Source organism: Strongylocentrotus purpuratus, unplaced genomic scaffold (assembly GCF_000002235.5).
Source record: "Strongylocentrotus purpuratus isolate Spur 01 unplaced genomic scaffold, Spur_5.0 spur5_scaffold_15, whole genome shotgun sequence".
In the NCBI taxonomy this organism is placed as follows: domain Eukaryota; kingdom Metazoa; phylum Echinodermata; class Echinoidea; order Camarodonta; family Strongylocentrotidae; genus Strongylocentrotus; species Strongylocentrotus purpuratus.
In genome coordinates this window covers 10,244,762-10,259,215 of record NW_022145600.1, presented here as the reverse complement: position 1 = coordinate 10,259,215, position 14,454 = coordinate 10,244,762, and the positions used below count along the sequence as shown (strand labels likewise).

The 14,454-nt window shown below is 36.8% G+C and overlaps 1 protein-coding gene across 6 annotated transcripts in view; it reads left to right on the top strand.

Moving 5' to 3' along the window:
• The first annotated feature begins 11,445 nt into the window (after positions 1-11,445).
• The window catches only part of LOC575558 (attractin-like protein 1), a 94,530-nt gene continuing 91,521 nt past the window's right edge, over positions 11,446-14,454 (top strand). For all 6 annotated transcript variants that reach the window (XM_030985539.1, XM_030985537.1, XM_030985538.1 and 3 more), the window contains exons 1-2: positions 11,446-11,841; positions 14,128-14,214. In XM_030985539.1, the coding sequence (XP_030841399.1) occupies positions 11,546-11,841; positions 14,128-14,214 (383 nt within the window). In that variant the 5' untranslated portion in view covers positions 11,446-11,545. The remainder of the gene's footprint in view (positions 11,842-14,127; positions 14,215-14,454) is intronic.

The window sequence follows — 14,454 nt, the reverse complement described above, 5'->3', positions numbered from 1 at the left end:
TGTTGCCATTTTCAATGTATAAAGACATATGAACCGGCACGTTGCCGTTTTTAATGTATAAAGACATATGAACGGGCATGTTGCCATTTTCAATGTATAAAGACATATTAACCGGCACGTTGCCATTTTCAATGTATAAAGACATATTAACCGGCACGTTGCCATTTTCAATGTATAAAGACATATGAACCGGCACGTTGCCATATTTTTAATGTATAAAGACATATGAACCGGCATGTTGCCATTTTCAATGTATTAAAGACATATTAACCGGCACGTTGCCATTTTCAATGTATAAAGACATATGAACCGGCACGTTGCCATATTTTTAATGTATAAAGACATATGAACCGGCATGTTGCCATTTTTCAATGTATAAAGACATATCAACCGGCATGTTGCCATTTTCAATGTATAAAGACATATGAACCGGCATGTTGCCATTTTCAATGTATAAAGACATATGAACCGGCATGTTGCCATTTTCAATGTATAAAGACATATGAACCGGCACGTTGCCGTTTTTAATGTATAAAGACATATGAACGGGCATGTTGCCATTTTCAATGTATAAAGACATATTAACCGGCACGTTGCCATTTTCAATGTATAAAGACATATTAACCGGCACGTTGCCATTTTCAATGTATAAAGACATATGAACCGACACGTTGCCATATTTTTAATGTATAAAGACATATGAACCGGCATGTTGCCATTTTCAATGTATTAAAGACATATTAACCGGCACGTTGCCATTTTCAATGTATAAAGACATATGAACCGGCACGTTGCCATATTTTTAATGTATAAAGACATATGAACCGGCATGTTGCCATTTTCAATGTATAAAGACATATGAACCGGCACGTTGCCATATTTTTAATGTATAAAGACATATGAACCGGCATGTTGCCATTTTCAATGTATAAAGACATATTAACCTGCATGTTGCCATTTTTCAATGTATAAAGACATATGAACCGGCATGTTGCCATTTTCAATGTATTAAAGACATATTAACCGGCATGTTGCCATTTTTCAATGTATAAAGACATATTAACCGGCACGTTGCCATTTTTAATGTATAAAGACATATGAACGGGCATGTTGCCATTTTCATTTTATGAAGACATATTAACCGGCATGTTGCCATTTTCAATGTATTAAAGACATATTAACCGGCATGTTGCCATTTTTCAATGTATAAAGACATATTAACCGGCACGTTGCCATTTTTAATGTATAAAGACATATGAACGGGCATGTTGCCATTTTCAATGTATAAAGACATATTAACCGGCATGTTGCCATTTTCATTTTATGAAGACATATTAACCGGCATGTTGCCATTTACAATGTATATAGACATATGAACCGGCATGTTGCCATTTACAATGTATATAGACATATGAACTGGCATATTGTGCAATAAAGGTATACTAGATGTATATTTGCTGAATGAATGATTTTGATGTGCTCTTTGATTTTCATATGTGGTCTGTTTATCCATTGATTATCATTGTCAATAGTAGTTGCATTGAAGTAGAAAGTTTCTTGATAGATGAAGGTTTGAGCTGGATATATCCACCACATATCCCACTGTGTTGGCTATCTTGTGTATATCGTATCTTTAAACTTTTTAAAATCCTAATTTACAAAAAACGACTGGCTGGTGCGTCTATAGGTGCATACATGCATACATACACAGTGTACAGTGTAGATACAGATACACGTTCGTACTTTGATTCGAACTGTTTACAAGTCTCACCAAATTGACGATCTCTATTTGTGATTTAGGGTTTGCAATTTCGCTTTAAACCATTAACATCGTATAAACTTATTTTCTAGTGCACTTATTCTTAAAGAGCCTGTTCTTTCTTGCTAAATATCCACTGATTTGAGTGAATTTATTTAGTTGAATTCCCTCGGTCCGTGCGATCTGAGATAGACTCCACTCGCACCACACGTACAAGGGCCATCCTTAACGGACCAATCAGAACGATTTTAGGAATGGATCGCCGTCTGTCCCTAGCCGATCGTCCATCGAAATCCAAGTAAGTAGAAGGATTTTCCGAGACCGCTGAATTGCACCGCCGTGCGCCATCTTGGATAGAACGAGCGTTGTGAAAGCGAACTGCGACTACGTGCTATGTGTATGCTCAACTTTCGTCTGCTAAATGCCATATTGTGCAGCTTTCAACTGCACCAATCGCCTTAAAAGAGGCTCTGGAATAATCTTTCATATAGTGATCACTTCATTAAAAACATGGCAAAAATAAACAGTTTTGCATGATAATCCGAACGCAGAAAGCCACAGACTAAAGCGTGTATATGTACATCGGTCCCATCTATTCATTTCCATGTTTGTGAACTGTTTTCGCTCGAGTTCAATGACATCGGCTATGAACTATCAAAAATATTGAATTCCACAGAGCTGCAAAGTATTATAAACCGATAATATCGAATACATGATATCCAGAGAATACTGTACTGTTTTGTTTTTTTTTGTTTTTTTGTTTTTTTTTGGGGGGGGGGAATCATTGGGGCATAAGCAGGTCACTTTCTTTGTTTGACTTGGTGAAACTTGGTTCAAGTTACTTTGAAGATTAACTTGAACTTATGAACATGTTGCATCGCGGCGCTGGTATTAATAGTGACACAATTTCCCGTGATTCGTCAGACTTTCAAGCATCATTGTAAGAAATTTACTGAAATTTACTCAAAATTTAAACCTTAAATTTGGACATTTAAATTGTTGTAAAACACAAGAAATTTTACTCATCAAAGTTGGTCATTGTGAAAGTACCTGTCAGTCATGGCAGTTAAAGAAGCTACCTGCATGAACCTTCCTACGTCCTCAGATGAATATGTGTAGATTATGTAGTGATTTCATATGGCCTAGTAAAGCACAGCACTTGAAATACAAATCAAGACAAAAAACACCAGGCAATATTTTGCGAAGCTCCCATTATTCTGGTACATGTATATAAAGACATATACATTTTGAAATATTTGAGGATTTCTGCTGTAAAAGGGTAAAAAATTGGTCAGTCTTATTTATGTGTATTTTTTTACATAATATTTCACCATTGATGAAATAAATATACTAATTCAAACAGACTATTTCATCTTCTCCTTCCCAATGAAATGACAGAATGTGCACTACAGGGATATAGTATACGATATTTATTACGATGTTTGCCCTATTGGTCTATTTTGTGTTTTATACATCTAGGCTTACCCAGAGAGAAAGGAATTGTGTGATTCTATTATTGACACTAGCCTGTCTTCTGTCTGACAGGTTTAGGTATAGTTTGAATCTGATTGCATAAATTAGATTTGAGATTAGAATTTGCGAAAGAGGCATCAAAGAAATTTTTAAAAAAAACTGGATTATTGTCAACGTGTTTCAGGGAAAGGGATTTTCTTTAAATTTTGTATTTTTAACTTGACTCTGATCACTTATGGTTCCCAAAGCTATTTACAAATGTTTCTTGATAATGGATAATGTTTCGGTGATGGCATAGTGCCACATACATGTGTGTACAAACAAATTGTTTCGTCAAATTAGATAAGGAAGTCACTCATTATGTTGTATGAAAATCTGTATACAGAGGTTTACGGTGTATGCAAACGATCCCTGTTTTGTTATAAAATATTGTCCAATGATTTTATTGTTCAATGTGCAGTGTCATATTCTACACTATTGAATTCAAACTGTAGTTGCAATGGTTGTATCCATGTTTACCAACTGAAAGAGCTTGAGCTAAATGAAAGTTGCAACTTTCATCTAGAGTAAAAATCTGTTTTAAAAGTTTTCACTGAAATCAGATGAATCCATACATTGCTTCATGAACATACCAAAGAGAGGGAAATACTGATTCATATGTATTATATCTTGTTGATGTCTAGTTTTTTAATGAAGTATGTTCAAGTTTTGAGTGCTAAAAGGGAGAAAATCTTGCCTTTTGTACATTGTAGTCAGTCAAATGCAAATGTACATGTGATTATTTCTCTGTGTGTTAAAATGAATAAGAAATGTGCCGGTATAAACATAATGTGCCATGATTGCTTGCTTGAGGAACGTTTTTTCCACACCATTGAGGATTTTTTTCCTTCATATCCACCATTGCAATAGTTCATGGGTGTTTTGATATGTACTGTATACATTCATGTAATACATAGCGCAATGCCAAGGTTAAAAAAAAAACTTAATAAAGATGAAAGTATTCACAATTATGTGGAAAGACATGTGAATAGTTGCCACAATGTGTCATTACTTAACACTTCTTAGATAAATCTTTAATATGCCTATATGGGATGAAAATAATATCTGGCAGCTAAATGGTAGCCTCCAAAGGGAAAGAAAAGAAATAATATTAATATTCAGTGGGCCTACTTCTGCAGTGCCAAGAATCAAAGGGATAGAGAAAGAGAGAGGGGAGAGAGACAAAAAGAGAGAGGGGGAGAGTGAAAGAAAAAGGGGGAGAGAAAAAGAGAAGGGGATAGAGAGAAAGAGAGAAAGAAAGGGAGAGTGAAAGAAAAAGAGAGGGAGAGAGAGAAGGGGATAGAGAGAAAGAGAGAGGGAGTAGAGAAAGGGGTAGAGAGAACGAAGGGGAGAGGGGGAGTGTGAAAGAAAAAGAGAGGGAGGAAGAGAAGGGATAGAGAGAGGGGGAGTGGGAAGAGAAACACAAAGACTGAGAATTTACGAGTGTGTGTAAAGAGAAAGTGGTAGTGATTTATATAGATAGAGCCTATATAATTTGATATATTCTTTCTATCACAGAAAGAGACAAAACTAGCCTAATACCACAAGTGATATTTAACAAATAGTCTAGCTCTTTTAGTCTTTATGCAAAAAAACCCCTAAAATTTCAACTCCCCTACTGTCCAAGCTGTCGCTCTTATTCTAATATTCAAGTCATCAAACATCTGTATGGGACTTGGAAAAGGGCATAAACAAAGTATGTAAAGATATTTTTCACCAAAACTAACAATAAAACCCTGGTTTCTGGACATCCCTTCCTCCAATTGCAATAGGAGCTTGTACACAATACGTATGCGCAGGCGATTTCTTGTACTACGCAAAATGGCGGCGGGCGCACTCGAGCGGTGCCATTGCGCTGCGTGAAACGTGAACGGACACAATCCTTCTACTTGGTTTGAGTTCGTTGCGATCGTCTCCACATGGGGGCTGCCATCTTGGAAAAGGACGTGCTAGTGTTTTGCACGCTAGATGGCGCTACAACTAATGTGCAAAGCGCATCAAAGAGATTCGATCTGTGCCAATCTGGTTTTGTGCAGATATAAAATCATTTGGACTTTCTACCCGTATGACTATGACTATGTCTTTTTATATTACCGGATTTACTTTCTACTTCAGATAAAATGCAGTCAATATTTTTACTTTTATAATAAAATTCATAAAACATGTATTAGGCCTACCTGCAAATAAGCTTTACCAAAAATGATTTATAATTTGAATTGTTTTTAATAAAGAGAAAATATACGGTATTTGAACTTGTCTATTTTGATCCTTCACAGAAGAAAGAAAGAAAAAGAAAAAAAGAAACAAAAAGAAAGAAAGAAATAATGAACAAAGATAAAGAAAGGGGAAAAAAGAAAGAAAAAAGAAAATAAACAAACAAACAAACAATTACACGGATCCACAATTAATTCCCCAAGATGGTCCCCCTTGAACTCAAGAGCTTCCTGAGAGATCTTTAAGAGGATCCGGGTGGAGGGCCTGGGGCTCTCCTTACCTAAATGGCTAATATACTGTATGAAGAAAAGGAAAATCTTTTAAGGGACTAAGACAAAATATATACTTACTGTCGGGCGTCGAAGAGGGAGTGGGGGGGGGGGGCACTTAACCAAATTATGTTTGTTGGCAAACGTTGGGTGTTACTATAGTAAGCAACAAAATCTATGCATCATAATTATGTTGGCAAAGATTTTCGTTTATAATTATACTAGTTTAAAAACATCATTTCTCTCGGGACGTAAGCCAAACATTAATTATGTACTTCGTTCTACAGCAATGGCCCTATATAATTATGATTATCTGCATCACCAAACCTGCCGTGCATAAATATAAGATCGCAATGACTTTCAGAAAATGAAATCAAGGGGCAATTTCAATCCAAGTCTGATTCACGCACATTTCAAATGCTGCCGGGCAACGCTACCAAATACAATTAGGTTGATTTTTCGAAAGTCTTTGCGATCATAGCTATAATAGCTATTTATGTATATCCAATTGTCGAGTGCAATCCGAGTTCGCCTACATAACTACTTCTCCGAGTCAGGGGCGTCGCTAGACCTTTTTCAGTGGGGGGGGGGGGGGGGGGGTGTAGAGGCCAACGATTACCGACAAAAGTAGCCACCAATTACCGACAAAATTAAATTTCCAATATCTACAAAGTCAACCCTATAAACCTGGGGCCGAAGGCTAAATTGTTTTTCCTATGGACTATCTATAGTACTTGCATAATTATGCGCAAAATGGTCATTTTCCTCGACGACATTAATATACGAATTATTTCTTAAATTTAGTCAGCATCATAGCTATATATTTTAATGCAGGCGCGGAGCTAGGATCTTATTTTTAGGGAGGGGCGGTATAATAGTGAGCAAGTGAATCACTTAAAAGCGCGCTCATAAAGGGGTGTGGGTGATGAGCCTCCCGCGCGAAGCGCGGAAGCTTAGACGTTTCCTTAAATTATTAGGAAAAGAAGACGATTAATATTATTGTACCGTTTTCGACTGGTAATCCTAGGCTGAATGAAGTTTCCCCCCCCCCTCCCGCGCGAAGCGCGAAAGCTTTGACGTTTCATTAAATTATTATAAAAAAGAAGACGATTTGCTGTACCATTCTCGACTGTTTATCCTTTTCTGAATTCAGTATTCCCCCCGCGCAAAGCGCGGAAGCTTTGACGTTTCATTAAATTATGAGAAAAAGCAGACGATTCGGTGTACTGTTCTCGACTCTTAATCCTAATCTGAATGAAGCTTCCCCCTCCCGCGCGAAGCGCGGAAGTTTTGACGTTTCATTAAATTATTAGAGAAAGAAGACGATTCGTCGTACCGTTTTCGACTCTTAGTAAGCCCTATTCATCTGAATTCAGTTTCCCCCCTCTCGCGCGAAGCGCGAAAGCTTTGACGTTTCCTCATATCATTAGAGAAAGCTAGAACACGATTCGTCGTACCGTTTTCGACTTTAAATAAGCCCTATTAATTTTGTCTGAATTCAGTTTCCTTACATTATGAGAAAAAGCAGACGATTCGGAGTACTATTCTCGACTCTTTATCCTAATCTGAATGAAGCTTCCCCCTCCCGCGCGAAGCGCGGAAGTTTTGGTTTTATTAAATTATTAGAGCAAGAAGACGATTCGTCGTATCGTTTTCGACTCTTAAATAGCCCTATTCATCTGAATTCAGTTTCCCCCTCTCGCGCGAAGCGCGAAAGCTTTTACGTTTTCGACTTTAAATAAGCCATATTAATTTTGTCTGAATTCAGTTTCCTTACATTATGAGAAAAAGCAGACGATTCGGAGTACTATTCTCGACTCTTTATCCTAATCTGAATGAAGCTTCCCCCTCCCGCGCGAAGAGCGGAAGTTTTGGTTTCATTAAATTATTAAAGCAAGAAGACGATTCGTCGTATCGTTTTTGACTCTTAAATAGCCCTATTCATCTGAATTCAGTTTCCCCCTCTCGCGCGAAGCGCGAAAGCTTTTACGTTTTCGACTTATAATAAACCCTATTAATTTTGTCTGAATTCAGTTTCCCCCTCTCGCGCGAAGCGCGGAAGCTCTGACGTTTCCTTAAATTATTAGAGAAAGAACACGATTCGTTGTACCGTTTTCGACTCTAAATAAGCCCTAATAATTTTGTCTGAATTCAGTTTCCCCTCTCGCGCGAAGCGCGGAAGCTTTGACGTTTCCTTAAATTATTAGAGCAGAAGACGATTCGTCGTACCGTTTTCGAATCTTATTAAGCCCTATTCATCTGAATTCAGTTTACCCATCTCGCGCGAAGCGCGAAAGCTTTGATTTTTCCTCAAATTATTAGAGAAAGAACACGATTCGTTGTACCGTTTTCGACTCTAAATGAGCCCTATTAATTTTGTCTGAATTCAGTTTACCCCTCTCGCGCGAAGCGCGGAATCTTTGACGTTTCCTTAAATTATTAGAGCAAAAGACGATTCGTTGTAACGTTTGCGACTTTTAGTAAGCCCTATTTGTCTGGATTCAGTTTCCCACTTTCGCGCGAAGCGCGGAAGCTTTGACGTTTCCTTAGATTATTAGAGAAAGAAGACGATTCGTTGTACCGTCCTCGATTCGTCTAAATGAAGTTTAAACGAAGCGCGAAAGCTTTGACGTTTCCTCAAATTATTAGAGAAAGAACACGATTCGTTGTAACGTTTTCGACTTTTAGTAAGCCCTATTTGTCTGAATTCAGTTTCCCACTTTCGCGCGAAGCGCGGAAGCTTTGACGTTTCCTTAAATTATTAGAGAAAGAAGACGATTCGTTGTACCGTCCTCGATTCGTCTAAATGAAGTTTCCCCTTCCGCGCGAAGCGCGGAATTTTTGGCGTTTCATCACAATATAAAGAAAGGAAAATGATTCGTCGTACCGTTGTTGACTCTTAAACCTTGTTTGAATTTAGTTTCCCCGAAAATTTTAAACCTCTGATTTCTTTAGCTGATATTATAGGAAAGGGAAACTTCGAGAAAATACAAGTATTGTAATGGTAGTCACTATCGAAGTCGTCACAGCGGATGAGAAGTCGCAGTTCGTAGGGAAAAAATTTTGTCGGCCGACCGACAATATACATCTCACCGACTTCAAACTTATGCATTGATGAGGATCGAGCAAGAATACCGACACAGCTGACCCGACACAGCAACATATTTACCCGTGTCTTTCTTGCTCCCTCGACGAGACGACTCCACCCAACAACCCCCTTTTCTCTTTTACTCCCACTCCTCCTCTCTCAGACTCTTACCTCCCCTCTCTCTCCTCTCTTTCATCCCCCGTTTCTTTTGTTTCCCTTTCACTCCTTTTTCTTTTTTCTCTTTCTTTCTTCTCTTTTCTTTCCTTTCTTTTCCTTTCTTTCCTTTCTTTCCTTTCTTTCTTTTCTTTTCCTTTTCTTTTTTTCTTTTCTTTCCCTTCCCCTCTCTTTTTTTCACTCTCTTTTTTTCCCTCTCTTTTTTTCCCTCCCCCTTTTCTCTTTTTCCCGACGGCAACGCAATTTTACCGACAATATCCTGACAGGTGGGGGGGGGGGGGTGTCGCACCCCCACACCCCCCCCCCTTTGGCGACGCCCCTGCTCCCAGTCTTCCATAATATTATTATCCTCTTCACTATTCCCCAATGGTCTGTCTCTGTCTGTCTGCCTGTCTCCTCTCTTCTCTCTCCTTCTATCTATCTTCCCCCTTCTCTCTCTCGCTCTCTCCCTTTTCATCTTGTTCTCCGTCACTCTTGTTAAACTTATATTTGTTTATTTGTTTATTCATTTATTTATGCATGTTCACAATTTCACAATTCATTGAAGTTAACATCACATGAAAAATGAATATAATATAACAAATCATTTCAATTTTACAATCCATTTGAATTGACTTCACGTGAAAAAGAATATAACAATGTTTTATCAAAGACAAGTTGCAACTATACAGTTTGAAGAATGAACACACAAAGGTGATGAAACATAAGCAAATATAGAGCTTGAATCGTTACAACACAAAATATATAATATCATGACAAATAAAAATCCTCAAGTTTTTTAGTGAACGATTCATTTGACTCAACCATCCTTTAAACCTATTTGAAAATAATCACCAGATCTGTCTAATTTCTTTTTACACATGAATCTTTAATAAAGAAACCTAAAATCTAATTTTCTTATGAATCTCCTTAATTCTTTAACTGACTTTTCGTTCTTTCGTGTTGATCATTATAAGGGGGGGGGGGAGAAAATATTTAAAAATTGGTATTGTAGTACGACTGAAGACTCTTAGACATTAATTCGAGAACAATATAGGCCTAAGATGATTCCATGCATAGAACTCATGTTCGGATTACGTAATACGGTGATTTAATAAAAACAAACCGATCCTGTTATTGAGAGACTAAAACTAAAAGGGAATACGAGAGAATATCTATAGATAAACGCAACCAACGCGCGCTCGTGGGATCTGATTCGTTGAAATTTTATCTTGCACTGCGTGACGTCATCTACGGGCCATCTGATTGGTGAGAAGTTTAAGTCTCTCAGAAGCTGGTTCTGATAAAACTTTTTAACAAAGCCCGATTGATTAAGTCTTAAAGACTTGAAATATTTTAAGTCTAAAAATTGATTTAAAATTCAAGTCCTAGAAATTAAGAGAGTCAGTAGGTCACTTAATGTTTAAAAAGTTTTTGCGGTCGTTTTTTTAAATCAGATATGGCGGATTGTTATGCTGTATGCACCGTCTCCAATCTCGATGAATAAAACAAGAATAGATATAGGCCTATAATGAAGAAATAAATGAACTTCCTTTGTCGGAAAGTGCATGTTTGACATGTTCATTCTGAAGAAATACAGCTATTTACCTGGAGTGAGTAGCACCATACGATTTTCATTTAAAAAGAAGATGCCTTGGCTAAATATTTGGGTCAAAGGAATTAAAAAAGAGGATCAAGCTAATTTATAGGTAAGTCCCATTAAAATTATACACATTTCTTTAATATTCAAGCACTTTTATTTAAAAATTTAATGCATATGCAATTAACAATTTACAGAAATGAGTTTGACATGGTTGAAACAAAACTTCAGTGAAATCAAAATAATGTGTGTCTATACCTATGAGGGAATCCATTAACTCGGGACGATTACTCTTAATTGTCAAATAAATGCTTTCTAAATCTTTGGCTCTTGTTGTCTATTTGTAATTCCCAATTTCCTATATGTCTGGGCTTCCATAAATTATGGTATGACAGATGATTATACACTCTTATTTATTAAAGTAGGCCTTTCCAATGAAATAACTGAATACTTTTCTACTTCTACAGGGCTACTCTGCGGGATACGTAAGTCAGGATGTAATACTGAGGTGCTATAATTTATAATTTTTGCTCAAATAAGTCTAATTGTGTTACAGAGGTGAACCGCTTGGGGGGGGGGGGGGTGCACGGGGCACGATCCGGATCACAAACAAAAATGTGACCCGATTTTAAATGCTCCCATAGTAAATTAATACCCTATAAAAGGCACCCGAAAGTAAGATACTTAATTTGAGATCTTATCATTTTCGAATCCTGTAATTAAAGAGGTAAAGAACTACAAATTTGGTGAAAAGATCTCTTCTGTACGTAACTGTTCTAGTCAGTACGGCCGTACGTACGCGATGCGCGCACGTACGTGCGCACCTACATGATATAATTAAAGTAAACATTGAGCTTCAATATCTGAAACTAGTAGGAAGTACCACTCCGTTAATCGAGGATCAGACTAAAATAAATCGTGATATACCTTGCTCTACCATGGAATAATATATGCCTATCAAGAAAGGAATAATCGACAGAACTACAAATAAGATGACGGACATGGACGTATTCAGTTTCCTATATGCGAAGAGCAAATTCAGGCTAGTGGCTTCGCCGCGGATACCACGTTTATCTATTTGTGTGATGGTATTATGTACAGTGCTAACGTTACTACCGCATCGTATACACGGATCATGCATGTCGGATGGAGACTGCGGAGTAGACGGCGTCTGTGAGAGAGGATCGTGCGTTTGTGCTGCCGGGTGGTCGGGCGATGTGTGTGATCACTGTCAAGGAAGAACTAGGTAATTAATTTACCAGTGTTTTAAAAACACAGAATTGGCAGTGTGATGAAAAAGAGATGGCAGCCATGGATGGAATTATTGCACTCTATGAACATGATGAATATGATGACAAATGTGATATGGATTTTTTGTTTATCATATGAAAATTTAATGAATTAAAAGGAAAGACAAAATCGACTCGAAACAAGTCTCAAGACAACGTCAATGACTAGATAAATATTCAATCAATAACCATTATTTTGTAGATGTGCTGCCGATGTCACTACTAAACTGAGTAGACTATCTCTGTAATTAAGTGATAAATACAAACATACATGTTATGTTGCATCTAACTGTAGACCCTAGGCTGAATTACATTGTTTGACATTGAACAATCAGTTTAATGATAACGACATGTAATTTAGGATCTACCAATTTTAAGATTTTGTCGCCAAATAAAATTAAAGGGCAATCCATCCCCTGAAATAAGTCAATTTGTAATCTTGTATGAAAGCAGAAAAACAAATATAAACAGAATCATAATGGTGAAAGTTGGAAATGTATCGACTATCGGACAAAAAGTAAGAAAGTTATGAAAGTTTTAAAATATGAGATCACCAAATCTTTTACTAATATTAGAATCTCAAATTGGCAGCTTCGTCAGTGGATCGTGACATAGTCGTGTACAAAAATATTATTTATTTCTGTTTTCTCCTATAAAGTGCCTTTTCCGTTGGTGCACTACTCGATAAAAATAAAAAAATTGTTATAGACCTTCTACAGAAAAGTGACCCTTCGAGTCAAAATAAAATGAAATCGAATGCTATGCTAAAAATGATAACATTAATTTGTCAAATATTTGCTAGTAGTCTACATGTAATACACATGTAACTGATACCAGTGACTACCAGGATATCAAATGAACATGTACAATGCATGAAACAGTGTGTAATTGAGCTTTCACTCTCATGTATATAATAATCAGATACATAAATTAGAAACATGGAGACTGACCGTTAACATGAGCTCTAAATTAGGTGACTTATAAAGTTAATCCAAGGTTGTCATGTAAGCAGACAAGAGCTGACCACTGCACCAATACCTACAATGTACATTACATGCACAGGATCTTCTGATTCTACTCACAGCTTGCTATTGTTAGTTGATCAATGAAAATATGTAATATACACAAATATTTAGGCCTTCAATTTATGTAAATTTAATAAAGTGGATAAAAAAATTAAAAAATGCTTTAATACATGAACATGATGACGGCTTGTTCAAATTTTTAAAGTTACATGTATCTTTATAATACATTTATTTGATTGTTATGATCATTGTTACTATTTTCTTTTTTTTGGCAGGGGGGTGGGGGGAGGGGTGTAAGAAGGCAGTGGTTATCTTGCAGTCTATTACATGTAGAGCCATAAATGGCATAAGCAACATATTGAAAGGAAAAGAAGAATATTACTTCTCAAAATTATGGTGATGTTATCGCAATTTAAAAAAAAAGTTACATGTCTTTTTTTTTTATAATACATTTATTTGAATCTTATTAATTTTTGGGGTGGGGGGGGGGCTGTTAGGGGTCACTGGTTATCTTGCAGTTTAGCCGTAAATGGTATTTATGAGCAACATATTAGGCCAAATAACAAACAAAACATGTTTCTCGTCCAGACTTTTTTTGAATTTTTTTCTCCAAGATGGCTGCCATGCTAATTATAGCTGGCCAAGCCTATTTATTCACAGATAATATGCTATGTGAGTATGTGAGACTCCCGCCACCACGCCCTTTCTCCGCTCTTCCGCAAATGATGTAGAATCTCCTGGTTTATGAAAAAAACCTCCCACCAAACATGTAAAATGAAAATATCCTGCACCAAAATAAAAACGAAATGTCCAACACGTTTTTTTTTTCCATTGTGGTACGATCGATAGCAGTTATTTGGGAGGGACCAGTGGACCATTTTGTATGCAAATTTTTTTTTTGCTCAAGGACTTAGGGAGGGGGGGGGATGAGTAAATGTGTTTTGCTCAAGGGGGTGGGGGCGTTGAGTAAAACTTGTTTTGCTCAAGGGGGGGGGGGGGGGGGTGTTGAGTAAAAAAAAAAAAAAAAAAAATCACCTCCTCCAAGCAGTTTCCTAAAGTTGTCGGCCCTGACTTCAATTATGATGATGTCTTTGAAAAACTTTTCAAGATTGGCACAGTAATGTTACATATTTCATACATATAAATACTATGCTGGTGTTTTAGATTATTAGAGTGTACAGGAATGTATTCATGATGTTTGTCATATTTCTTTTTCAGGTTAGAAGAAAGTTCAGGCTACATAATAGAAGCTTTGGATGATTATCAAGATAGAAGAAAATGTACATGGCTCATAGATGGGGGCAGGTAAGTGTACCGGTATGTTGTTATAATATGAACGGAACAGATCCAGGAATGAAACCAACTGAAATTAAATGATAGTAAAAATAATGGTAGGGTTGATGTGAAACATGCTGGTGAATTATAGACAATGAAATGATAATTAGTTCAAGGTACAATGTCCCATTTGTAGGCCCACTCAAAAAATGAATTTAAAAAAATTCCACCAGTATTTCAAAAGATAATGCTAATTTAGAACTTCCCTCA